We start from the raw sequence: 27,941 nt of genomic DNA, 5'->3' as shown, positions 1-27,941 counted from the left end.
CTTTCACCAACTCAAGAAACATGCAGTTTCCTAAGACAAGTCATGACCAAATACACCAAACTCATGCTCATTACTCCATCTTTTGAGGCTTCACCTTGACCAGAAAAAAAGAGGTTAAGGAAGAATTGCTTCCTTATGTGGAGAGAATGTGAAAGGGAAAGGCCAACTCAAAGTACCAGTTACTAGCCAGGAAAACCATTATGAATGCATTCCTGTTTGCACACAGGAAGTGTAACATAAGTAAGATGACAACATATCAGTCATCCTAAAGGACCTCAAACTTCAGCAACACTGACAAGAGGTTTGCACAGATATCACAAGGAAACTGAAAACTTTTGCAAAAATAATCACCACTTCCCTCCTAACAGCATTGTTGGTATACCTAACACCACAAGTACTGCAGCAGTACATGGAGACAGCTCAACACCAACTTCCCAACAACAATTCAGGATAGGCAATTATTGCTGGTCTTCCCAGTGATCCTTGCATCCATGAGTGAATAAAAACAAATTCTTCAAACTACTCACCATGAACATATACTGTGATGGTCTTATTAACAGATCCCACTACATTTCTGATGGTGCAGATGTATTTTCCAGCATCTCCTTGCTCTGCTCTTTCAATAAAGAAACTGCCATCACTTCGGATTGACAGACGACTGTCCAAACTTAACTGCAGGGAGGCAAGAAGGGAATAATGCATAAAATCTCAAAATAATAATTGACCAAGCGATGAAGAATCATTTCAATTTTGTCGTCAGTGGTGCAAGACATTTTTTTTTTATTTTCCAGTATGCCCTTCTCCCATTTTTAGTTCCTCTTGTAATATGCTGACTCTTGTCAGTCACTTTTGAACCTGATTCAATGTGGAAGCCTCATCATTATATTGTTGGACTACAGAGGTCTCAGAACCAAATTTCATTATTTGACCTCCACAATGGGACTCACCCCATATTAATCAGGAAGGAGAATATTAAGTCATTTTCCTTCTCCAGACTGCACAATTAAGGATAATTAAGGGGTCAATTGTGCCAGTTGAGATAATAATATAGGCACAAAAGCATTAGCCTTCCTCATATGAACTGCTTTCGTCAACACTTTCATTCATTGAGGCAGTTCCAAAACTAAAATTTCTTTAATCTATTGAGGCTCCTTCAACAGCCCCTTCCAAACCTGTGTCCTCTACCACTTAGAAGAACAGGATAAGCATGTGCATGAGAACATCACCATCTGCACGGTCCCCTCCAATTCACACACCAGCTCAACTTAAACTGTATCACTATTCCTTCACCGTCAGTGCATCAAAATCCTGGAACTCTGTTCTCAACAGCATTGTGAATGTCCCGACACCCCAACACTGCAATGGTTCTAAGCGGTAGCTCACCACCGCCTTTCGAAGGTTAATTAGGGATGGGCAATAAATGCTGGTCTTGAATATAAGAAAATATTAGAAAACAAGAAAATCTATATAGTAACTGCAGCTCTCAACAGGCAATGCCTTCACCTCTGCAATTTGCATCTGAACCAAGCAACAACAAATGTGATAGATCTTTCCTTTGCCTCCTTGGATGAAATAAATGAACTAGAACAGTTTCAGTTTTTGGAGGGTGGGAATACAAATAACTCATCATAGTTAATTTCAATTAGTATTCACACTTAAGCCAGCCTTGTAAACGTTCTTACTATGATTGCCATCAGGTAACCTGTGCTGGAAAGCATGTGATGCATTATGAAACAACTGAAAGCCCAAACAAAAAGGTCTCAAGAGAGGAAAGTTCTCCAAGAATGTACTCACCAGCTGGTTGTCCTTTAACCAGTAACGTTCAGGGAAGGGATTGCCAGCCAGAACAACACACGGTAATGTTAGAGACCGACCCTCCAGTACATTGATGACTGGGGCACTTTCAACTACTTCGGGGGCGACTTTAGATGAGAACAGAAGGATCAAGTAACACATGAACAATTCAGCATATACTACTGATTAAGCAGTTTGTTTTGATCAGTAAGTTCCAGCATCAGAACTAGAGAGTTTCCTCTAGTTTTCCCTCTGTACAGCTTCACATTAAAACATCTCATTCTATACAGTCTAATCTCATAAAAGCTGTGGAGAGATTGTTTCATAATAAGAAAATGGCTTATTGACACAACCAGAACAAAAAGGGAATTAATGTTTGATAAAACAATCAGCAACTAATCTATTCTGATAAAAAACCTTGCTATTCGCCCAAAGAACAAAATTGGTTACAAAGACAACTGGAAGCTGAGGAATACAACATGGAATACAACATGGAATACAACATGTGTCATGCAAGTCAAATGCCAATCTAAATGTTAGATTTGAGGTCAGTCTGTAGAATGGAATAAAAAGAAATAGAAAATTATCTTAAAATGGTATTCTCCCCATTAAAATTTGCTGTTGTCCCAACAGAATTCTAGTGGCATTCAGGTAATCATATTTTCTATTTACCAAAACTAAAGACAGAATGAGTTGGAACAGACATACAACGGTAAGAATCATCCTCCTTCTACTCAGTACAAAATTTGGTCTCCTTTTCCTGAGCATGTGGAATAAATGTACCAAGAAAGATGAAGAATAAGTCATAAAATTCTGTGCGCAAAGCTATTCACACACTGGACATGGCACAGCCCATACAGGGTGCAGCTCCACCCATAAATTGCTGTTACTGCATCTCTCAGAACTCGAAATACCGCTACTTGGCTGTAGTCAGAACTTTATGTAGAGCTTTGATCACACTGTTATTAGAAGATACAGCAACCGTGAAAAGACTCCAGTGCAGAATCACTGGGACATTACTGGGTACAAAACCTTACAGTTAGAAAGAGATTCAAAATATTAAGGGTTTTATCACAGAGTTCAATAGGTTAAAGAATGTCCCTGCTGGAGGTCTTTGAAAGACCATTAGAACAAATAGTGCTTATTTATTTCTGCTGGACAATGGGAGAGGAATGTAAGGGTATAACCTAGAGCAACCAATAAAGAAATGAAAGGGGATGTTGAAGAAAAACTCTTCACACAAAAGCTGGTTAAGAAATTGAAATTCTCAGTCACAAAACACTGTTAAAGCAGATGCCAAAATCCCTCTCAATGGAATAAGATACTTACCTGAAAGAGACATATGTTAAAAAAATGTCAGGAAGGAAACAAGAGTGTCAGATTAGATAACTTTTAGTAGTGGAGTGAAGACACAATGGTGCTGACTTAATGGTATAATATTGTGACTCACCAAGACCACTGATGGTCAGTGCTACCTCAGAACGGATCACTCCAAACCGATTCTGTGCCTCACACACATATATAGCTTCGTCGTCCAACCACACACCTGTAACAAGGTAAAAAGAAGTTGTAAGTCCAGTATTAGTTAGAGGAAGAGGCAGAGAGAACTGGACAGTTCTGACTCATGCCAAGTGAGTGCTTTAATCTATGGCCATTAATAAATGGGCTCAAACAGAAATGGGTCTCTCAGCATCATCATAATTAACTGTCTGGCTGTATTTTATGGGATTAATGATACTTTGTGTATTCAGTCAACATTCCACATCATATGGCTTTCTGTTTTGCTTTCTTTTTGTTCCAAGTTGTTTTCTGGGCGATGAGACCATTTAAGGTAAAACATTGTATATGAATTTATGCATGCTGGGTTTGAATGCAGACTGCACTAGAGAGATAAATGCCTCTCTGTTGAATGTAAACATTCAAATGAAATAAGGTTGGTCAGTTACAGTTCATTTCTCTGTTTCACACCCTCTTTTACCATTGTCATGGAAATATTCAAAGACCCCAACAGCTTGCATCTGCCCAACAGATCAATATGTCTAGCGTGGGAGCTGAAGAGATTTAGCATGCTTTCCAAGTCTGTGATCTGGTTTGCCTCTCATTTTCAGATCACACTGCTGGCTAGCAGCAATGTGAAAAAGAAAGCCAAATGTGCAAAATTCTCCTTCTCAGTTCTAAGCTATCCTTCGACAAGTCATCAATTCTGCCTCCTCATGATGACATATGAAACTGGGTCTCTGGTGGCCCCAGTCTAAAGCTTCAGAGGAACTTGGGGAGTTTTGGTCCTCAGACCTACAATGTGCAGGCCCACTGATATGTGGACATTCCCTGGTGCTCATGAACCAAAACTTCAGCTATGGATGAATAGCTCTCCTGCTTGTGGATACCTCTGGTGAGTTGAAAGTAAAGGAGAAATGGAATGGAAGAGAAATGATGAAAGGGAAATCATGTTCGATAAATTTGCTGTAGTTCTTCGATGATATAACGAGCAGAGCTGATAAGAAGAACCAGTAGATGTAGTGTAGTTTGATTTCCAGAAGACATTTTATAAGATTCCACGTAAAATAAAACACAGGCACTAAAGTGGGAGGCTATGGCCTGCAAGGGTATATAGATACATTGAATGAGTGGGTATTATCACTGGACTGTTAATCCAGAGACCCAGATAACATTCTGGGGACCCGAACTTGAATTCAATAGATATCTGGAATTCAGAGTCTAATGATGACTGTGAATCCATTTTCAATTGTAGTCTGGTTCGCTAATGTCCTTTAGGGAAGGAATCTGCCATCCTTATCTGGACTGGCCCACATATGACTCCAAACCCTCAGCAATGTGATTGACTCTGAACTGCCCTCTGGACAATTAGGGGTAGCAATAAATGCTGCCTAGCCAGCAATGCCCTCATCCCATGAATGACTAAAAGAGCCCACAGTACTGGGGGTAATGTATTAGCGTGGATTGAGTATTCTTAAAATACAGAAGACAGACAGTTGATATCAATGGGGCATTATCAAGGTGGAAAGACTTAACTAGTGGAATATCATAAGGCTCAGTCCTAGGGACTCAATTCTTTACTGTTTATATTAATGGCTTAGAGGAAAGGGCAGAGTGTAATGCAACTAAATTTGCTGAAGATACAAAAATAGATGGGAGGGCATGTTGTGACGAGGACATAGGGAATCTGCAAGGGTATATAGATAGATTGAATGAGTGGGTAAAAACCTGGCAGTTTAATGTTGGAAAATGTGAGATCATGCACTTTGGAAGGAAGAATCAAAGACAGATGTTATTTAAAAGAAAAGAAAGACTCCAAAAAAGTGTAGCAAAGAGGAATTTGGATATTCTTGTGCATGAAACACTAAATATTAGCCTGTAGGTGCAGCATGTAAATAAGAATGTTGGTCTTTATTGCCGGGGGTTGGAGTTTTAAAATAGAGAAGTCTTGTTAAAACTGTACAGGATGTTGGCGAGGCCGCATCTGGAGTACCGTGTATAGTGTTTAAGGTTTTGGAATAGATTTGTAGCCCGGGTGGTCTGTGTTGAGGTTGGTTGGCTCACCGAGCTGGTTTCTTGTTTCACAGATGTTTCGTTACCATGCTGGATAACGTCCTCAGTGCAGCCTCCGATGAAGTGTCGGTGTCTTCTCCCGCCTGGTTTTTAAACTCTGGGGTCCATTGAGGTGGATTGCCTCACTTCCGGTTTTCCTTCATAGTGGAATGTATATGGGGTCGAGTTCAATATGTTTATTAATAGCATGCTTCGTGAAGTGCCAGGCTTTTAGGAATTCTCGTACCTGTCTCTGCCCAGCTTGTCCCAGGATCTTGGTGTTGTCCCAGTCGAAATGGTGGTTCTCCTTGTCCATGTGGATTGAGATGAGTGAGTACTGGTCATGTCTTTTTGTAGCCAGTTGGTGTTCATGTACTCTTGTTGTTAGTTTCCTTCCTGTTTGTCCGATGTAGTGTTTCTCACAGTCACTGCAGGGGATCTTGTAGATGACATTGGTCCTGTCTATGGTGGGGAGTGGGTCTTTAGTTCGGGTGAGCAGTTGTTGTAGGGTTGACGTGGGCTTGTGTGCCACTCTGATGCCCAGCGGTCGTAGGAGTCTTGTGGTGAGTTCTGATGTGTTCCTGATGTAGGGTAGTGTGATGAGTGTGTCGCAGCATGTAGTATCTTTCTGATGTTGTTCGTGTAGGCATCTTCTGACCCAGTTTTTTGGATATAGTGTTGATCCCTTTTTAAGAAAGGATATATTGGCATTGGACGCGGCCGGTTTCTGACATTGAGGGGTTGACTTATCAAAAATGGCTATACAGAGTAGGAGTTTATTCATCAGAGTTTAGAAGACTGAGGGGTGACTGTAATGAAAATTTAATGAGGGAGCTTGACAGAATAGATGTTGAGAAGATGTTTCCACTATATGGGGGAATCTTGAACTAAAGAACATGGTTACAGAATAAGGGGACATTTATTTCTAACTGAGATGCAAAGGAAATTAATCTCCCAGAGAGTAGCAAATTCCTGGATTTCTGTACTCCAGAGAATTCTGGAGATTAGATCACTGAAACTATTTAAAGACAAGGCAGACAGATTTTTGAAATATCAAGTAGCTGAGGGCCATGAGGAGCTGGTATGAAACAGGAATTGAAGCACAGGGCAGATCAGCCATGATCTCAAAGAATGACAGGGCAAAAGAAATTTGGAGTAGAGCCCAAAGTTGGAGTGATTTCTAAATATCACATCTTCCCTGCAACTCCTGCTACCAAGCTGTTGCCAAATGTAGTGTTTTGCATTCTTTTGGACTCAAATGGGGAGATCGAGATGGAGATCCTAAAATTTGGGCAGGATCTCCTGAAATTTTAACTTAGGCTAGCAGCCTGGAGAGAACCCTCCAGTTTCACAGCAGTGCGTTAACATTACACTGAAGATAGAACTTGATCAGCATACAAAATGGATGCTACAGGCTATCTCTAATGTGTAAGGGACCACTGTGTGTTACTGGTTAGCCACCAGCCACCTCAAGTTAGGTAGTCCCCAACTAGTAAGGTCCTGACCTACCATGTTTTTTCTGCTGCAATGGGTCCTTGGAGATCAGAGATTCTGTTCAACAAATGGATAAATACAAGAATCTATTGTATTGGGCACACAAACAAAGCAAATAAACAGAAAGAAGATACCAAATGACATTTTTAACTGTTGAGCTCAGACACTAGGTCCATGTGTAAGGAACTGACAGATGGTTTGCACCTGGCTGATAACACACACAAGGCAGTTGTGGTGAACATGGAACTTGATAGGATGAATATTGACACAGATTCTTTATAATGGACTAGGCTTACTGACAGCAGATTACTGAAAGAAAAACGTTACATGTTTTGAGGAAATGCAAGTGTTTTTCAATTGTCAGGATTGTTTTCCTTTCTTCTTCACTGAATGGTGGTAGATGTTTTCCATGGCACTACACAGACATTAAATGTTGCGTGAGCACACATGGCTAAAATAACATCACTAAAGTCAAATGAGTTGTTAATCAGCATTTTTTATTCGACAAAGCTGTTACAAAATCCCTATACTTACTCTCTATGAACAAGCTGCCTGTCTCTAGTTGGCTGACAAAGCTCATTGAATCAACATTGGTGAAGATGGGTTGTCCGTCAAGACGTCGCCAGGTGACCTGTGGAATTGGTTTCCCAACTGCACTGCAAGGCAACGTCACATTCTTGCCAATAGTCACGGAGACATCAGAGGGCATCTCCAAGAACAGAGGGGCAGCTAAGAAAAAGGAGGCAGGGATACGTCAAAGACAGCTTACTAAAATCTACAACATCTTCAATTATTAGTTACACAATACCAACAGAGAACCGGTTTGTGAAGACTTGTTAAAATGAGTGGATTGTAACTTACAGCCAACATCTAACATTATTGTGGCAGAAGAGGTGCCAGCCTCATTACTAGCCACACAAGTATATTCTCCAGCATCCACCTGCTGCACCTTCCTTATCCTCAGTGTACCATGAACTGGGTCAATTTCTGTAAACGGGACAAGGGCCAGCTCCAGACCACCTGCTCGAAAATACAGTTCAGTCTCATCATTATGCACAATGATTTTTTATTTATATTTTAAGAAAAAAGCTCTTTTGAGCAGAATCCTGTCAAGGTTTGAAGTTATTTGTTTTCCTTCCTATTGAATGCAGCTCTCATTACTTAAATTGGTGGTTTGCTTTCAATCCTCCACAAACCACTGCCTGGGAATGATTCTCACTCCTTAATTACTTCATGCTTGATCAAAAGGCTTCAGATCTTGCATAACAAGTCAACAAAGCTTGAAAACTTTGGGGAGTAGGAGATTAATAAAATCTCCAATCATTATAGCATGGGGGAGGCAGTCAGATGAACTGTGTCCACGCTATCTCCCTAAGATGAAATCTGTTCATCCAATTCCCCTATATTTTCCTTTAGCCATGAACATTTTTTTTCACCCTTTAGATAATTCCCTTTGAATCTACCTCAATCACACTCTTATCAAATGCATTCCAGATCATAATCACTCACTGCACAGAAAGGTTCTTCTGTATCCACACTGCCTCCAAACAAGACAGTAATCTGAAATGACCTGAGTAACGCTGTATTCCAGATTGCCCTTCAGTGATAATGTATTCTGGAATGACCCTGAGTAATACTGAATTTCAGATAAACTCTAAGTAATATTGTACTCTGGAATGATCCTTAATAATGTTATGCTACAAAATGATTCCAAGCAGTTCTGTTCTCTGGAATGACCCTAAGCAATACTTTACTTTGACTAAATTTGAGTAATGCAGTATTATCACCATAAACCTGAGTAACTTGAATATTCTGCTAACTCATCTATCCTTAGTATTCTTCAATATTTTGAAGATTTGCTCACTTTATGTGCCAATTCACAGTGTTGCATTTTTATATTTTAACTGACACAGATGTTAGGTTGCTCACTCAGCTACCAGTGTAACAGCAGCAGGTTGTGAATAGTTTACAGGAACTTCTCCACTGATTGAGTTGTTAATACCTTTGTACCATTTGACCTCAGGCTGTGGGACTCCTGCAGCTCGACATTCCAGCAATGCAACACCTGTAACCACAGCGAGTATCACTGGTTTTGACACAGTGATTGTAGGGATCTCTGTAGATGTACAGACACAAATTGGTTAGAATAGGCTCTGGATCACAAATACTGAAAACAATAAGAAATTGCACCCTATATTCTGATGTGTCTAGAATTGTTCTGCATCCCATATCCTGGAACTGGTTGGTTAGATGGTTTAGAATTATGGCAACAGCACATGTTCGATTCTCTCTGCCTGAGGTAGACTTGGGACATCCTTCCTACCCTACACCTGAGGATGGAAGGTGATGGCAACACACACACTAACAAAATACCTGCCAAGAAAACAGCTCAGGATGAAGCATTATCAGACAATGAGTCAAAGAACTGTTTTCAGGCAGAGTACACATGAACATTCCAGGCACTACCAATGATTAATATCATTACAAATTAAAGAAAAATATATTAACATCATAAGAAATAGGAACAGCATGAGGATATCCAGCCTCTCAAGCTTGCTCTGCCGTTCAGTGAAATCATGTCTGATCTAATTTTGGCCTGAACTCCACATTGTCCCCCATAACCTTTGACTCCTTTAAAAAAAAGTAGTCTAACCCAACTTTAAATATATTCAATTACTGAACTCAATTTCCACTGCTCAATCAGGGGGAAAATTCCAAATACTAATGATTATCCAAGAGAAAATCTTCTTCTTCATCTCCATCTTAATTAGAAGACTCTACATTTTGGATCTACACTCCCTAATTCTAGGCTTCCCCACAAGGGGATACATCATCTCAGTATCCACCCTGCCAAGCCCTCATACAATCTTACAAGTTTCACATATCCCTAAGACAATCTTTCTCCTGAGCCTTCCTGCTCCTATGATGCTGCTTGGCCTGCTGTGTTCATCCAGCTCTACACCTTGCTTTCTCCTGATCTGTTTTTTTGCAGCCCAAAATCTGAGTAAGCACATGCAGTCAGACCATCTCCCTCTTCCGCTGTCTGAAGGTGGATTTGATGACATTAGTAGTTTGGATTCGTTCATCCAGGTTCGTGCCACATTTGCTCCCCTTACCCAAGTATTTCAACTTTGCTTCTCCTTTGTCTGTTCCAACCGAATTTGATGCAAGGCAGGTGTAACTCCCAGCATCCTTTGGGACAGCATCTTTTATTATTAAAGTACCAAAATCATTGATGACAAACCTGAGGGAGAGAAATGAACAGAATGCAAATTAACACATTCACCCAGACACAAAGAGGGGTCACAATCATTTTAAGTGGATGTGAACTAGTGTCTACTACCTCAGGCGAAAAAAAGGGTAAACATTGGATTTGGCCCAAAGATACACAGGAAAATAGCTGTCATTAACAGATAAATAGTGTGTTCATGTAAAGTTACTTTAAGAGCTGATCAGTGCTTCGAACAAAATGAGAGACAGAGAAATACAATAGGAATGCAGTGGGTATTTTACCCTGATAATCCTGACAAATAATTACTATGTTTGAGTTCCTAAGTTGGGAAATTTCTATCAAATGTAGAATTTCAGACCCATTTTCTTTCAAGAGAGGATGATTTACCAGGCCACAGTTCCAAGTATCAAATGCTCACTTAGGGGAAGCTCCCCATACAGTGCAAGCATATTTTTCCGAATTAAATTTTCAATATTTGCCTCTACGTATGAGATGCCTGGTAGATCATGTGTTCCAAGCTTTGCCTTCCCTCTATCTTCCACACCAAACTGCACAGTGAACAGGCAGGAAAATGTCCACAACATACTCGCATTGCAGTTATAGATCCTAAATGCCTTCATTGCATTCAGTAGTGATTTGGAAGAATCCTTAATGGTGAGTAAAAATTGTAGTTTAAATTTTGCATTTCAGACAACTGCAAATGCAGACTATGGACAAAACAGAATATAGTGGTTGATCTTTATAGGGGTTGTGTTTTAGGATCCCAAATGTTGGACGAAATGGAGGTCCCAGGTCCATGTCTGTCAGCAGCTGAGCTGCTTCATGATTTGAATAGAGGCAGCTTCTAATTGGCCACCTACAGGCCTGACAACCAATTAAATAAAGCAGGTCAGCTCATGATGTTGTTAGCTTAATCAGCAGGCTGGCAGATTTGAAACCTAGGCAGCTCCACTGGGAGAGATGGTTGCTGATTAGGCAAGCATATCTTGTAGTCACCTCAGAATGGAGAGGTAAGTTTTGTTTTAAACTGAAGAGGACAGAAACACCACTAGATGCATCCTATTTCTGTGGAGCTTTGGAGAAATGAGGGGCTTTTTTTTCTGCCCATGCTCCTTCTTATGGAACGTGGAAGCTTGGACTGTCACAGTGAGACTGCCTCTGGGTAGATGGCAGACACCTCACCACCACCACCAGAAAAGTGCCAGTGACCCTGTAAACACAGTGATACAACCACCAAACTTTGAGTGTATTGTCTGGCCTATCATAAAACAATTTAGCTGATGTTCAGTTTGAACTCTGTACCTACACAGCAAAGTTGGATAAATTTTCAGTTTGACCTAATTATTTTTTTAAATTACATTCATTCTAAGTAAGGAGGGGCAACTGCTAAAAAGAAAAACAACTTATAGAAGTGAGAAGTCTGTGGTATGCCTGTCCTGATATTAAGATACCAGTAGCCAGATTCATAGCCAAGAGTAGCAGCCAGTTGTAATTTCTCTCGAGTCTGAACACATCCATGCTATTAATGCAGTAGAAGTAATTATTCCCAAAAGTTATACTTGCCAGAAACTCTGGGCAATGGTGCAATTTTGTTAAGAGCAACACATTAGTAAAGCTTTTCCTCAGGATCATAAATAATTTCCTGTTATTCCTATGATTTGTATTTTTTAAAAGATCGTTTTACAAATTGGCCATCTTTACTTTATCAATGTAAGTATCTATTCCACTGGCCAAATTTTCTGTCAGTGCTCTAAGTTATTTATTATTATTGGCCAACTTTCTTTATTCAAACTGGTTATTGTTGGCCTTTTGTATGTGTTGATGTGAATTTTGTAACCCATTTTAATTACTAGTTTTGGTTTGGCTGTGTCCAGTTATAGAATAGGTTTGAAGAGAAACAAATTTTTTTAAACAGCTCACTGGCTCATTGACTTCACTTCATACATCCACTGGTGTCTCCACACACCGGAGCAATATCTACGTTATTATCAAAGACTGCGTACACATAGTTATGTTACGTGCATAGGTGACGCTACACCTCATCATCTAATCCTGCATTGTACAAAGTCTTATCACTTGTGCCAGTGTATAGTCCCATTTTAATGCAAGGTTAATTAAATTTTCAGACCAATTCATGCTAATCCCTTTTGAAGTTAATTTGCAAAAAATACACAACACCTCCAGATTTCTCTGTTCCTGCACCTTTTTTAATTTAGGAACACAGTAAATAGGAGCAGGAGTAGGCCATACGGCCCGTCAGGCCTATTCCACATTTCAACCCAAGTCAAATTTGCTGCCGTAACTCGATATCACTTGATTCCCTCAGTGTCCTTGTCTCATGAGCTTCATCTTAAAAATTCTCAACAGCTCAATACACAAACATCTGTGGTGGAGAATTCTAAAGATTCTCAACCTTCTAAGTGAAGACATTTTTTTTCTCCTTTCAGTCTTATCCTGAGATCATGCCTCCTATTTTGACACTTGCCAGCTAAGGGAACTAGCCTCTTAATATCTAAGTCATTAAGAATTTTGTGTTACAATGAGATTACTGATCCTTCCAAACTCCAGAGAGTATAGACCCTATCTACTAAATTTCTACACTTAGATCAGTGCTCTCATCCTAGAAATCAATTTAGTGAAACTTTACTAAGCCCTTCTAAGACAAGTAAGTTTAAAAACTTTATATGGTAAGAATACCAAAACTGTACATAGTTTACATTTAGTTTTATTGCTTTTCTTCATTCTTACAACCAAAATATATCACTTCTCACATTAAATGTTATCTGTCACGTGTACTGCAGACTTGGATGAAAGGAGCCTTTGGATAGGAGCCACATCACTAACATTTAGAACCAACCTGCCAAAAATATCACTAGGTGCTGCAATTAAATTTAGTAACACTTAGTAAGTGTGTGATGATTACAAAAGACTAGCAGAAGCTACCAAATAAAGTCAATTTAAAGATGAGCTCTCGGCAAGTGAAATAATCTTTAACCTAACCATTGTACAACATCCTGTTATTGTGTTTGTGACTAATCCCAGCACAGTATGCAAAGCAGTCCCCTTTAACAAAAACAGGCTGTTGCATAACTGAAGCCCAAGTCTTATTTCAACTGAACACTATATGAGTTTCTTATGGTAGCTGACCAGTTTTAGGCCACAAGAATATCAGTTTCTTGGGACACTGGTAGGGAAGGGGTATGTTGGCAAGAACAAGTAAGGTTAAGGGGGCCATAAAACACCAGCAAGAAAGATGTGGAGTGAAGGAACCAGTTAATACCTCGGGTGGCACAAGATCGTTCCTGCTCTCCCGGGGCCCCAAAAATAATTTATGGTTTGTCTTTTCATGACCTTTCTAGCACTATCACCAGTGGAAAAAAGCACAATGTGATAAGTTCTGACCACAATTACAACCAGGATCCTTTCTTTTTAATTTGTTCACAAGAAATGCTGTCACTGAAGTTCCTATTGCCCTTGACAAGTGGTGGTGACAAGTTTTCTTGACTGCTGCAGTCAATCTTCTGCGGGTGCAAGCAGGGAGTTCCAAAATTTTGATCCAGCAACAGTGAAGACATGGCAAGATTGTATCAAGTCAGGATGGTGCTGACTTAAAAGACAAACTTGAAGTTGGTGGTATTTCCGTGCATCTGCTGCCCTGTTCGTCTAGTTGGTAGAAGTTGTGGGTTTGGAAGGCTTGAACAAATTTTGCAATGCATCTTAAACGGAATACAGTGCTGCCAGCATTATATAGGGAGTAAATCTTTAATGTGGTGGATAGAGAGGTTGCCAGTCAAGCAAGCTGGTCTGTCCTGAATGTTGTCAAGATATTTGAGTGTCATTTGAACTGCATGTAACAAGGATGCAGAGATTATCCCATCATACCTGCAACTTGTGCATTGCAGGTGGTAGGTAGACCCCAAAAGAATTTCCAACCTTAGACGTGCACTTAGTCATTTATTTATATGACTGATCCAGTTAAGTTTCTGGTCAGTGATGAACCACTGAGGATGTTGAATGTCTGAGTATTCTGCAACGGTACTGTCACTGAATGTCAAACAGAAGTGGGAAGAATCTCTCTTCTTGAAGATGGTCATTGCTTGTACAGCATAGGACTCCAATTTTCATTCTGAAAGTGACTATCACTAGAAATGGGCAGACATTTTGGCTGCCCAAGACTGGCCCCTATGAAAATAGCTTCAGCTGATGCACAGGAAAGTGGAACTAAGATAGCAGATCAGATGTGATCTGATTGAATAGCAGAGTTGGCTTGAGGGGCTATATGACCGACTCCATCCACAACTGTGTAGCCAAATTCTGAATGAACGCCATCGATAAGTTTGTTGACAACACCACCGTGGTGGGACGGATATCAAACAATGATGAGTCAGAATACAGAAAGGGGATAAATGGCTTGGTGACGCGGTGCAATGATAACAACCTCTCTCTCAATGTCAGCAAAACTAAAGAACTGATTTTCAACTTCAGAAAGAAAGGAGGAGAACACACCCCCCATCCACATCAACAGAGTGGAGGCTGACAGGGTTGAGAGCGTCAAGTTCCTAGGAGTGGCGATAGCCGACAAACTGTCCTGGACCTCCCACGTAGATGCAATGGTCAAGAAGGCACAAAAATGATTCTTCTTCCTCAGGTGGCTCAGGAAACTTGGCATGTCCACAAGGACCCTCACCAACTTTTACAGATGCACCAGAGAAAGCATACTGTCTGAGTACATAATGGCCTGATATGGCAACTGCTCTGCCCAGGACGGTTAGAAACTGCAGAAGGTGGTGTGCATAGCCCAGACCATCATGGAAACCAACTTTCCATCCACGGACTCCATCTACACATCTCATTGCTGCAGAAAGGCTGCCAATATCATCAAAGATGCATCCCACCCCAGAAATGTTCTCCTACAACCACTTCCATCAGGCAGAAGCTATGTCTTTCAAAGGGAAAGTGAATAATTGAGTGGGGGAGAAAAAACTGCATGCTTATAGAGAAATGTAAGGGTGGGCATCTAATTGAGTTACTTTAGCAGAGAGTACAAGATGACTCTTCCTGGTCATATCAATTATTGCACTTCTGCTTTTGTCGCACCATCAGAGTCCAAGCTATGAACCCTGGGCCTCCCATTCAGATCCAGCACATTGGGGAATTTAAAACTGAAAGAACTACAGATGCTGTGAATCAGGAACAAAAACAAAGTTGCTGGAAAAGCTCAGCAGGTCTGGCAGCATCTGTGAAGGAAAGAAGAGTTAACGTTTCGGGTCCGATGACCCTTCCTCAGAACTTCGTCTGTTCTGAGGAAGGGTCATCAGACCCAAAACATTAACTCTCTTTTTTTTTTTTCCTTCACAGATGCTGCCAGACACATTGGGGAAGTTGTTTAGTAGCAATTGTTGAGCTTAATCTCTTAGTATACTCCTGTGTGAGGCACACAACCACAAAATAATCCCCACCCACTCACTCACTTACAACAGGAAAGCAGTTTAATGAATTATGGTTAAATTCCAATTCACTTGCCTATCATTATTCATCACAAGTGTATCCTTGTGAATCCAGACAACTTCAGGATCAGGGTAACCAGTGACAGTGCAGTGTATCTGGACCTCCATTGCCCTCAGAAAGTTCTGCGAGCTGGGACTGACAGTAACATGTGGGGGATCTGCAAATAAATACATGAATTCAAAATACATCAAAATTACTATGTCCTTTTATTATGTAAAATAAAAGTAGAAGATGCTGAAAAATACTCAGCAGGTCAGGCAGCATCTGTGGAGAAAGGAAAAGAGTCAGCATTTCAGGTCTGTGACCTGTCATTAGAAAATGTTCTAACGTTTAATGTTTGTATTTCAGCTTTACAACATCTCTAAGATTTAGAGATAGTGGGGACTGCCGATGCTGGAGAATCTGAGATAACAAGGTGTAGAGCTGGATGAACACAGCAGGCCAAGCAGCATCAGAAGATTTGGCTTTTGTTTCCCATTTGTTTCACCTTTTTAGCATCTCAATACAGCAAGTCTAATATGAAATGTTGCAGTAAGTTCCAGGGAAAGGTATAGTGCCTCCTTTCACCTCCAAGGATATTCAAAATAAGGGTGACATGAATGGCTGTTTAACATTAAAGATGTTAACTTTTCAGTAAATTCTGTCACAACACAAAAAGCGAAAGAAAATACTTGCTCTTAAAAGCAAAACAAAAGGGAAGAAAGAGTGTGTACATCCAATTAATGTTTCAAGCTCATCCAACAACCTGTCAAGAAATCTTTCACATTCTGAAATCTCTATCCATAGCTTTCTCTGGTGATTTATTACACCAAATTATTCCTTTTTAATTAAAGCAAATGTTCTACCCAGTGTTCTTCCTATTTCATCATTCCTTATTTTTAAGCTATTACATTATGCAATTTACTTGAATTATTCTACCCAAACTGTAAATCAGATTTCCTCAAAATCTCTTTTCCCAAAGAGATCAAGTAAGAATTCTCAAATCTTTTAGTTGATGTTACAATACCAAATGTCCACAATCGCCCAATTTGTTTAGTAGCCTTCAGGAAAGTAGTGAAAATGAATCAGATTCATTTTACACAACCAAATATAGACATTATCAAAATTCACTCTCACCGGAGATAAACAACCACACAGAAGCACGACTTGATCCCTGCATATTGACTGCCACACATTCGTAGCGTCCAGCATTCTCTGACTGCACATTCCAAAATGCTAATGATGAGTTTCTCAAAGGAGTAATGTTCTCATTGTCATCCTGAAGCTCAGTTCCATCTCGCATCCAGGTAATGTTATATCGGATGCTTCCAAGAACGTTGCATGTCAGGACCACCTGATCCCCAGGGAATGCCGTGACGTTTTGAGGGGTTTTCACATTAGGAGGCGGTTCTGTGGAGAAAAAAGGGTTAACAGCAGTGAATGAAGATTGCACAAGTGATTTTTAGTCTATCTTACACATCCCATTCTACATATATAAATATAAATCAAATGTTTCAACGAGGGCTGGTCAGGAAGTCTCAGAGTCATGTTAATACCCCTTAGATCACTGTGTATAAACTCCAAAAACAGAAATTGACTTATATATCGAGTATAATATATGAACTGCTGATATTTGTATTGGTGATCACCATCTTAAAGCATGAAAGATGTCATAATATTAGTCCAATTCAAATTAGATCAACGTGTCACATTCTATTTAATGAAATAACGCCAGGATAATTTGAAGTACAACTTAATGATTTTTAAAAAATTATCATTTTCTGCTCTGACATAGAGCTCATCGAATTAATCTTGAGTCACTTTGGCTATGGCATCACTGAAAGGATCCCACTCTAAACAAAATCTGGTGCTTTGAGTTTCAGAGTCATTCCTCCACAACTAATCAACTTCCTCTCTAACCACTGAATTGGATTTTCTACTACTTGAATGTTCAGCTGCTTAGCATATCGAACTTGATAAGATTTTGTACATGTTGAAAATGTGAAATAACGTTGATGTAAACTTTTGCCACTGTCTGATAATGAATTGCTGGAAATATTTAGTTATCTCAGAGAAATTTTGGTCTGCTGCTGCAGCACAAGATATTTTTCTTCTATAAAGCAACTGCAGAAAATTTTGCTGGACTCACGGTTTGAGTTGGCTCACTTCAGTGTGTTCATGCACACTGTGTTTCTGGTGACACTATAACCATTCTGATTACTTCCAAAGAACTATTTCAATACATGCTTCTGAACACCAAACTAGTGGCTGGTTCCTGCTTCTATGGCACATTTATCCAGGGCACCTTCCTCATGGCAGATTCCCTCTTCCATTCTCACACCAGTTTTTCAGTAACACAGAATTTCCTCTTTGCAGCAGTTATTTGCAAATGTTATGACTTGTAGCCTTAAACCAGCTTTGTATAAATTATCTTTGCCAGAGAATCTCTTTTGTTTATTGGTCACCTGTGACTGCCCTGCTCCGTGTGGGTGAGTCCTAAATTACCAAACATCATTTTGGCAACATAACCCTTATGTTTGATCCCCTGTGCTGATTTGGAAGCTGCATAAAATCCTAAACATTTATTTATGTCTGGGCTTAAAAATTGAGGCCAACTTCTAATGCGAGTGTGATGCTACACATGCATTTATTAGATGAAAAATAGGGTGACAATTTATACATTGAGTATAGGCTTAACATGCACTTTGGGGCCAAAGAATATAAGACCACCCATTGTTCTTTGATCTATGATAATCAACAGGCTTTCAGATAAAACAGTGGAGGTTGGCCAAATCCACAAAACCATCATCTATTCAGAGCCAACATATTTACGACAGTAAAGTGTTAAGAAAAGGCTGACAAAAATGAATATTGCAAGTATCTGCCTGACAAATATTTTTAGCAACTTGCTCACCTATACTGATTGGACTGACTCAAGCAAGCACAACACATGGGTGGCCAGTTAATCAACCAGAAAGCCAATTACAGCCTCACCTGATTTCACATTAAAACCACAGACATGACTTATCGATATGTCACTGAATGGCAAACAGGAGGTGATTCATAGAACCCCAATGTCAATTAACCCACCATTGAAGTCCACTTGACTGAACCCTGGGCTCTGGACCTAAACTGCTCTGACTTTTGTGGGTGGTTGGCTCACCGAGCTGGTTCGTTGTTCCACAGATGTTTCATTACCCTGCTGGGTAACGTCATCAGTGCAGCCTCCGATTAAGTACTGTTGTGTTTTCCCACCTGGTATTTAAACTCTGGTGTCCGTTGAGCTGGGTTACCTCACTTCTGGTTTTCCTTCACAGTGGAGTATATTGAGGGTCTAGCTCTATGTGTTTGTTGATGGCCTTCTTAGTGGAGAACCAGCCTCTAGGAATTCCCATGCTTGTCCCGGCTTGGCCTGTCCCAGGATCCTGGTGTTGTCCCAATCAAACTGGTGGTTTTCCTTATGCACGTGGAAGGAGATGAGTGAGTATTGGTCGTGTCTTTTTGTTGCTAGTTGGTGTTCGTGTACTCCTGTGGCCAATTTTCTTCCTGTCTGTCCAATGTAACGTTTGTCACAGTCTTTGCAGGGGATCTTATATATGACGTTGGTCGGTCTATAGAAGGTAATGGGTCTTTGTTATGGGTTAGCAGTTGGCGTAGGGTTGATGTAGGTTTATGTGCTACTCTGATGCCTTGTGGTCAGTTCAGATGTGTTCTTGATGTAAGGTAGCGTGATGAGTGTGTCAGGGCGTGCAGTACCTTCCTGGTGTTGTTCGTGTAATAGGCATTTTCTGACCCAATTGTTTGGGTATCTGTTGTCCTTGAACACTTGGAGGAGGTACTCTTCTTCTTTTTGGTGTAGTTCTGTGTTGCCTAGTGTGTCGTTGCCCATTTAAATAGTGTTTTCACACAACTTCATTTGTGGGTATTAGGGTAGTTGCTGTTGAAATTCAGTACATGGTCAGAGTGTGTGGCTTTCCTGTGTACCTTTGTTAGGAATTCCCCATTGGTCCTGCGTTCCACTATGACGTCCAGGAATGGGAGCTGTTTGTTCTTTTCCTCTTCCTTGGTGAATTTGATCCCGGTGACAGTGTTGTTTATTAGTTGGTATGTCTCCTCTAGTTTGGTCCATTTAATAATGACGAAGATGTTGTCCACTTATCGTATCCATAGTTTCGGCTGGATTCGTGGAAGGGCCATGTTTTTAAGTCTCTGCATCATCACTTCACCTATTAGTCCAGAGATAGGTGATCCCATGGGTGTCCCGTTGATCTGTTCATATATTTAGCCATTAAAGGTAAAGTGGGTCGTGAGGCATAAGTCCAGTAACTTCAGCATGTTGTCTGTGGAGATGGTGTCACTCAGGTCTTGTTCGTGTTTCAGTAGTGTTGCCAGTGTTTCTCTTGCTAGTGGTATGTCTATCGACGTAAATAGGGCAGTGACATCAAATGATACCATGGTCTTGTTGTCGTCTATTCTTATGTCCTTGATGGAAATGAGGAACTCTTGAGCTGAGTGGATTGAGTAGGGTGACTTGCTGATGAGGTGCTTTAGTCTCCGTTGTAACTCCTTGGCTAATCTATCTGATGGTGTGCCTGGCAGGGAGACTATGGGTTTGAAGGGTACTTCCGGTTTGTGTACCTTCAGGAGGCCATAGAATCAGGGGGTGTTAGTTCCCTTCTGGTTTCATTCTACAAACCTACTCAAAAACCTTAGAGCTCTGACTTTCTCACATCCTTCAAGACATTCCTTAAAAGGCATTCGTTTGAACATACTTTTGGTCAACTGTCCTAATGCCTTCCTTATGTGGCTTGGTGCCAACTTTTATTCAATAATTATTCCTGTGAAGAATCTTGGGACATTTTAATACCTTAAAAGATGCCATATAAATGTCAACTGCTATTGCATATGCTAAGAGTAATGGCTCCATTTAGCACCTTAATATTCAAAACATTACCTCCTACAGGAATCTACAGAGGTTAGACAAGACAATGTATCTCAGAGACTTGAATTTAACCTCAGCTCAGAGTGCTGAGAGGAAGCTTCCCTCTTTTTGATCAGAATAGGACAATATTTGTCAAGAAACCTGTCTAATTTAAAGGAAAATGCCACAGTGGGAGTTTTTCTGAGGTTACGGCTGAGATATTTCATTGCAGGCAGAGACACCACCTAAACCTTGTTGCATCTGAGCTGGAAGATGCAGAGCCAACAACCCCAACTTGACAAGTACAAAACAGAGAGATACACTGTCAACTTTCAGTTTGCTTATCCATCCATATGCCATCGGCACTGCAAACAGCAACTACGCAGAGACTGTGGGCCGTCACTGCCACCCTGTCACAAAATAATGCAGATCAACAGCTGTACATATTATCAAGACAATAGAGCACTGCAGCTTGATGTTTGTTTGATGGGAACTGTAAAATAGTTTGCTTCAAATTAAAACCAAAATAAAGAAATGATAACTGGTTTGTGGGAAGAGGCTAAAATTATCAAGTTGTATTTAAGAGTCATACAGCATGGAAACAGGCCCTTTGGCCCAATTTGTCCATGCCAACCAGTCTTTCTAAATTGAACTAGTCCCATTTGCTTGCATTTGGCCCATATCCCCCTAAACCTTCCCTGTTCAAAGCACCTGTCCAAATGTCTTTTAAATGTTGCAATTGTACCTGCATCTACCACTTCCTCTGGCAGCTTATTCTGTATAAGCTTCACCCTTGGTGTGAAAAAAGTTGACCCTTAGGTCCCTTTTAAATCTTTCCCCCTCACCTTAAACTTATGCCATCTAGTTTTGGACTCTCCTACCCTGAGGAAAAGACCTTGGCTATTCACCATATCTACGCACTTCATGATTTTATAAACCTCTTTAAAGTCACTCCTCAGCCTCCTACACTCCAGGAAAAAAAGTCCCAGCCTATCCCCCTTCTCCTTATAATGTCTAGACTAATTATCCTTACAGAGAAAAGTGGTGCATTTCTGCTTGCTAGCAACATCAACATGGCTTTTCAACATCTGCAGTAATATCTTCAGTAATACTATCACAGCCCCAGACCACAAATGAGTTCAATCATTTGTTAATGCTTTGTAATTCACCTGGAATCTGGTATATTTTTAAACTTGCTTGTGGAAATTTTCTATGCAAAATACTGATAATCAGGGAACAAACTTCAGAGGTGGTTCTGCTCTGATTGTATCAAAATCACAGACTAACATCTGCAGTCTGCAATTTTTCTTTAATTATGACAATGATCAGATAATCTGGTTCTTTTTAAAATGTTATTTGGGAAATAGATATTGACCAGAGAATTGGCACCATGAACAATTCACGCGCTCTTCTTGGAAATAGTAGCATGGGATCTTTTACATCAATCTGAACAGGCAGATGGGGTCTTGGTTTATCATTGCATCCAAAAGACAACACCTCTGACAATGCAGGTTTCAGCCTTGATTTTTAGGCACTCAAGCCCTTGTGTGGGTCCAGAACCAAGGTGGACAGAGCCAAGTGTGCTACCAACTGAGCCAGAGCCGAATAGGATGAGCCCTGTTTCCCAGGACTAGAGAAGGATAAAAGTTCAACTGTCTTGTTTTCCATTTGAATTGCTTTGGGCCTGAAGCATCTATTTGCTTACCCCTTGTTGTTTTATGGGATGTTACTGTCACCGGCAGGTACAGCATTTCTTGACCATCCATATTACCTCTTAAACAGAGTGGCCTGCTTAGCCAATTCAGAGGGCAGTTAACAGTCAGCCACATTGCTCTGGGTCTGAAGTCACACGTAGGGCAGAATGGGAAATACTGGCAGATTTCCTTCTCTAAAGCGTATTAGTCATGAGCTGCCATGGTGGGTTTTGAACTTTGCCTCCAGAATATTAGGCCAGATATTTGGGTTACTGGTACAGCAATATTTCCATTAAGTATTGTCTCCCCTGACAGATGGGCCACAACAGTTTGGCTTCTTTCATGCACTCACTGAATCATCCACCTCAAATCTAGATTCAATACAGTGTTTCTACTCCGTTGCTGCCCTATCAATATTCAAGGATAACATGCCACAGTGGAATGAGCCAGCCCTGGAATTTTCCCTCCCCATTTCCCCAACTGCAAAGGAGCATTTCAATTCTGCCATTGTGTAATCTGACAGAAGGTTTCATGTCTTGATAATGAGACCAAATCACCAAACAGGACTAGGCCACAGTTCTGCTCAAAACTGGATTTTGATGTAAGCAAAAGGAAAATCATCCACTTTGCACCTTAAAGCTCTAGAGCCGGGTACTGTCTAAATGGTGTAAACTCAAACCAGTGGAGTCTAAACAAACTTTTGCTAAAGCCTTGAAATGTTATATCAAAACAAAAAGGCTAACAAAGATCAAAAGAACAAACGAGAAATCCAGCACAGGTTAGGGCCCTTTGGTCCTCCAAGCCTGTGCTAATCATCATGCCCTAACTAAACGATAAAACAAACCTTCTGCCCTTATTCGGTCTATGTCCCTCAACCCCCTCCCTATTCATGTAACCATCCAGATGTTTCTTAAATGTCGCTTCCACCACCTCTTCTGGCATGCTTTCCAGGCTCCTACCACTCTCTGTGTGAAAAACTTTCCTCACACTTCTCCCTTAAACTTTCCCCCATCTCACCTTGAACCTGTGTCCCCTTGTAATTGAAATTTCAACCTTGGGGAAAAGCCTCTGACTATCCACCCTATCTATGCCTCTCATAATTTTGTAGACTTCAATCAGATCTCCTCTCGGCTGCCGTCTTTCCAGTAAAAACAATTCTAATCTTTTTCACCTTTTCTCATAGCCAATGCTGTCGAGACCGGGCAACATCCTGATGAACCTTCTCTGTACTCTCTCCAAAGCTTTCACGTCCTTCTGGTAGTTTAGCAATCAAAACTGCACACAAAACTCCAAATGTGACCTAACCAGGGTTTTAGATCGCTGCAACATGGTTTGTGAACTCTTGTACCCCATGCCCCAGCCAATGAAGGCAAGCATGCCATATGCCTTCTTAATTACCTTGGCCACCTGTGTTGCTACTTTTAGGGAACTGTGGACCTGCATGCCAAGATCCGTCTATATGTTAATGTTCCTAAGGGTTCTGCCATTTGCAGTATAATTCACACCTAAATTTGATCCTCCAAAATGCATCACCTTGCATTTGTCTGGATTAAACACCATCTGCCATTTCTGTGCCCAAGTCTCCAACCTATCTATATCCTGTTGTATCCTTTCCACAATCATCGGCACGATCAGCAACTCCACCAATCTTTATGTCATCTGCAAACTTACTAATCAGACCACCCACATTTTCCTCCCAGATCATTTATATATACTATAAAAAACAGAAGACCTTAGACTGATCCCTGTGGAACACCACCAGTTACCGGTCTCCATTCTGAAAAACACTTTTCCACGGCTACCTTCTGTTGTCTATGATCAAGCCAGTTTTGTATCCATCTAGCCAGCCCACCCTGAATCCCACGTGATTTTAGTTTTTGTACCAATCTTCCATGTGGGACTTCATGAAATGCCTTACTAAAGTCCATATAAACTACATCCATAACCCTTCCCTCATCAATTATCTTTGTCACTTCAAAAAATTCAATCAGGTTGGGGAGACATGACTTTCCCTGTACAAAACCATGCTGCCTGTCACTAATGAGTCCATTTTCTTCCAAATGTGCATATATATTGTCCCTCAATATCTTCTCCAACAGCTTCCCCACCACAGACATCAGGCTCACTGGCCTATAATTTCCTGGATTATTGCTGCTTCCTTTCTTAAGCAAGGGAACAACACTGGCTAATCTCCAGTCCTCTGGAACCTTGCCTGTGGTCAAAGAGAATGTGACGATATCTGCTAGTGCCCCAGCTATTTCTTCCCTTGCCTCACACAGCAGCCTGGGATAGATCCCATATGGCCCTGGGGGACTTGTCTATCTTAATGCAATTTAGGATACCCAAAACTTCCTCCTTCAATATACTGACATTCTCTAGAGCATTCACATACTCATCCCTGACCTCAACATCAGTCATGTCCTTCTCCTTGGTGAATAATGAAATGAAGTACTCATTAAGGATCTCTCCCACTTCCTGTGGCTCCACACATTACTTCCTTCCATTGTCATTGAGTGAGCCTACTCTTTCCCTTGCTACCCACTTTCTTCTAATAAATGCATAATAAGCCTTGGGATTCTCCTTGACCCTGTTTGCTAAAGACATTTGATGGCTCCTTTTAGCCTTCCTAATTCCGGGTTTAAGTTCCTTCCTAATTTCTCTATACTCCTCAAGAGCTTCACAGTTTGTAGCTGCCTAAACCTATCATATGCTTCTTTTTCCCTTTCGACTCAGCTTACAATTTTCTTTGTCATCCATGGTTCCCGAATCCTGCCATTCATATCCTTCAGTTTTGCAGGGTCATGCATGTTTCTGTACTTTTAATCAACTGGTCTTTAAAAGCCTCCCACATGTCAAATATATATTTGCCCTCTCATAAATGCTCCTAATCCACATTCTCCAGTTCCTGTTTAATTTGGATGTAATTAGCCCTTGCCCAATTAAGCACCCTCACCCAACAGCCACTCTTGTCCTTGTTCATGACTACTCGAAATCTTAGAGTTACGGTGGCACAGTGGTTAGCACTGCTGCCTCACAGCGCCAGAGACCCGGGTTTGATTCTAGCCTCGGGCAACTGTGTGGAGTTTGCACATTCTCCCTGTGTTTGCGTGGGTTTCCTCCGGGTGCTCTGGTTTCCTCCCACAGTCCAAAGATGTGCAGGCTAGGTGGATTAGCTATGCTAAATCACCTGTAGTGCCCAGGGATGTTTAGGTTAGGTGGGTTAGACATGGGAAATGTAGGAGAATGGGTCTGGGTGGGATGCTCTTCAGAGGGGCGATGTGGACTTGTTGGGCCAAATGGCCTGTTTCCACACTGTAGGGTTCAATGATTCTATGATTCCTATGGTCAATAAGCCCAAAATGCTCTCCTACTGAAACAGTGATCACCTGTCCTTGCTCATTCCCTAATACCAAGTCTAGTTTGACCTCCTCTCTGGTTGGATTGTCAACATACTGTCTCAAAAAGCCCTCCCGGACACATCTAATAAAATACTCTCCATCCGAACTCCTGCTTCGATGGGAGTCCCAGTCAATAAGAGAAAAGTTGAAGTCACCCACTGCAACTACCCTGCTTTTTCACACCTTTCTAGTATCTGACTATCTATCTGCTCCTCTGTCTCCCATGGGCTGTTGGGAGGTCTATCCAAAATTCCCAACATTGTGATTGCACCATTCCTATTCCTGAGCTCCACCCATAATGCCTCAATGCAAGATCCTTCCAATATGTCCACCCTCAACGCAGCTATGATGTGATCCCTAATCTGCAATGCAACTCCCCCACCCCTTTTATTTCCCTTTCTGTCCCATCTAAAACAGCGATAGCCTGGAATGTTAAGCTGTCAGTCCTGTCTATCTTTAACCATGTCTCCGTAATGGCAATAACATCATAATTCCATGCAGTAATCCATGCTCTTAGTTCATCTCTCTTACCTGTTATATTTCTTGCATTGAAGTAAATGCACTCCAAACCTCCAGACCCTCTGAGCTCCACGACTTCCCTCTGCCTACTCTTATTCTATGCTATGCATATCTCAGTCTTCCTTTTGTCCCCAGTCCCTGCATTTACTGGCCTGTTGTTCCAGTTCCCACAACCCCGCCACGCTAGGTTAAACCCTCCCAAGGAGCTTTAGTGAACCTCATGGCCAGGATATTGTGCCCCTCCAGTTCAACCCGTCCTTCTTGTACAGGTCTCACCTTTCCCAGAAGACATCCCAAAGATCCATATATCTAAAGCCCTCCCTCCTACACCAGCTCTGTAGCCACATGTTCAACTGTACTCTCTCTCTGTTCCTAGCCTCACTAGCCCATGGCACAGGTAGTAATCCTGAGATTACTACCGTTGTAGTCCTGCTTTTTAGTTCCCTACCTAACTCCCTGAATTGTCCTCACAGGACCTCTTCTTTCTTCCTACCTATGTCATTTGTGCCAATGTGGACAATGATTTCTGTCAGTTTTCCCTCCCGTTTCAGGATGTCCTGTACCTGCTCAGAGACATCCAGGGCCCTGGCACCAGGGAGGCAACACACCGTCTTGGAGTCTTGTTCACGGCCACAGAAACGCCTGTCTGTGCCCTGACTATCGAGTCTACTACAATCACTCGCCTGGACTTTGCCTCACCCTGCTCTACAGCAGAGCCAGTTGTGGTACCACAGGCCTGGCTACTGCCGGTACCATCTCCCGAGAGGCTATCCCCCCAACAGTATCCAAAACGGTAAACCTGTTTCAGAAGGAAATAGCCACAGGAGACTCCTGCACTCTTGCCTCTCCTGGCGGTCACCTTATCTGTCTGGACCTGTGGTGTGACCACTTTCCTAAAGCTAGTGTCTATCACTCTCTCCGTCCACTGTATGTGGCACAGTGTGTCTAGCTGCTTCTCCAACTGAACCATGCAGTCTGTGAGTAGCTGCAGCTGGTCACACTTCTTGTCACCATTGCTACATCTAATGGAATACTGAACTTTATACCTAGAGGACTAGAATACAGGAAAGTATAAGTCATGGTATAGCTATTTAAAACCCTGGTTAAACTACTCCTGCAGTTATTATGATCAGTGCCAGGCAACAAATCTCAGGAAAGATATATAGGCCTTGGAATATAGAGTTACAGGAATGATACCAAGACTTCAGTTTAGTGTTTCTATGAGGAATTACCCAAGGGTTGTATTCGCTGGGACTGACAAGATTAGGAGGTAATTTGATAAAATGTTTCAAGATAATAAGAGGAACAGACAGAGTGGATAGAGAAGAACCACTTCCACTTGTTGGGGATTGCAGGTTGAGGGCTAGGAAACAATTATACACACAAAGGGTGGTAGAAGTTTGGAACTTGCTTCCTCGCAACTGATGCCATCTTAACCCTCAAATTTAAAACTGATATTGATCATTTTTTTGTTATCCAAAAGTGTTTGGGAATATGAAACAAAGTTGAATATATGAAGCTACATTATAGATCAGCCCAGATCTCATTAAGTGACAGAACAGAATGGAGGGGCTAAATGGCATCCTCCTGAACGTGTGTTCAAATGCCCCTAGGTTGGTGCTAGTACTATTCTTCAATATTAACAGGTGGACATTTTGCTGCAAAATAGTTGGCCTTTCATGATTAGACCCCCTATTGACAACTCACTATCTGGACGCACAGAGGAAGAAAGACACCTTTGAGACCATACACCAGCACAAGTTAGTGACTTCAGAATATGAGAGAAAGAAATCAAAATTGGGTTGCAGCCAGGATAAACAGCAGCTTAGTTCTCACATTTCACCTTAGGTGTC

General features: G+C 41.2%; 1 protein-coding gene across 1 annotated transcript in view; it reads right to left on the bottom strand.

The window, feature by feature from the left end:
• Positions 1–27,941, bottom strand: part of LOC109918284 (hemicentin-1-like) — a 417,033-nt gene that overhangs the window by 261,850 nt on the left and 127,242 nt on the right. The window contains exons 11-19 of the mRNA XM_048613389.1: positions 16,694–16,966; positions 15,593–15,734; positions 9,954–10,081; positions 8,840–8,953; positions 7,699–7,857; positions 7,372–7,566; positions 3,245–3,340; positions 1,795–1,922; positions 528–672 (exon numbers count right to left, since the gene is read on the bottom strand). Coding sequence (XP_048469346.1) covers positions 528–672; positions 1,795–1,922; positions 3,245–3,340; positions 7,372–7,566; positions 7,699–7,857; positions 8,840–8,953; positions 9,954–10,081; positions 15,593–15,734; positions 16,694–16,966 — 1,380 coding nt within the window. The remainder of the gene's footprint in view (positions 1–527; positions 673–1,794; positions 1,923–3,244; positions 3,341–7,371; positions 7,567–7,698; positions 7,858–8,839; positions 8,954–9,953; positions 10,082–15,592; positions 15,735–16,693; positions 16,967–27,941) is intronic.

Source organism: Rhincodon typus, chromosome 28 (assembly GCF_021869965.1).
Source record: "Rhincodon typus isolate 14 chromosome 28, sRhiTyp1.1, whole genome shotgun sequence".
Lineage (NCBI taxonomy): Eukaryota > Metazoa > Chordata > Chondrichthyes > Orectolobiformes > Rhincodontidae > Rhincodon > Rhincodon typus.
The sequence above is the reverse complement of the archived record's forward strand: the minus strand, read 5'-3'. Positions and strand labels throughout refer to the sequence as shown.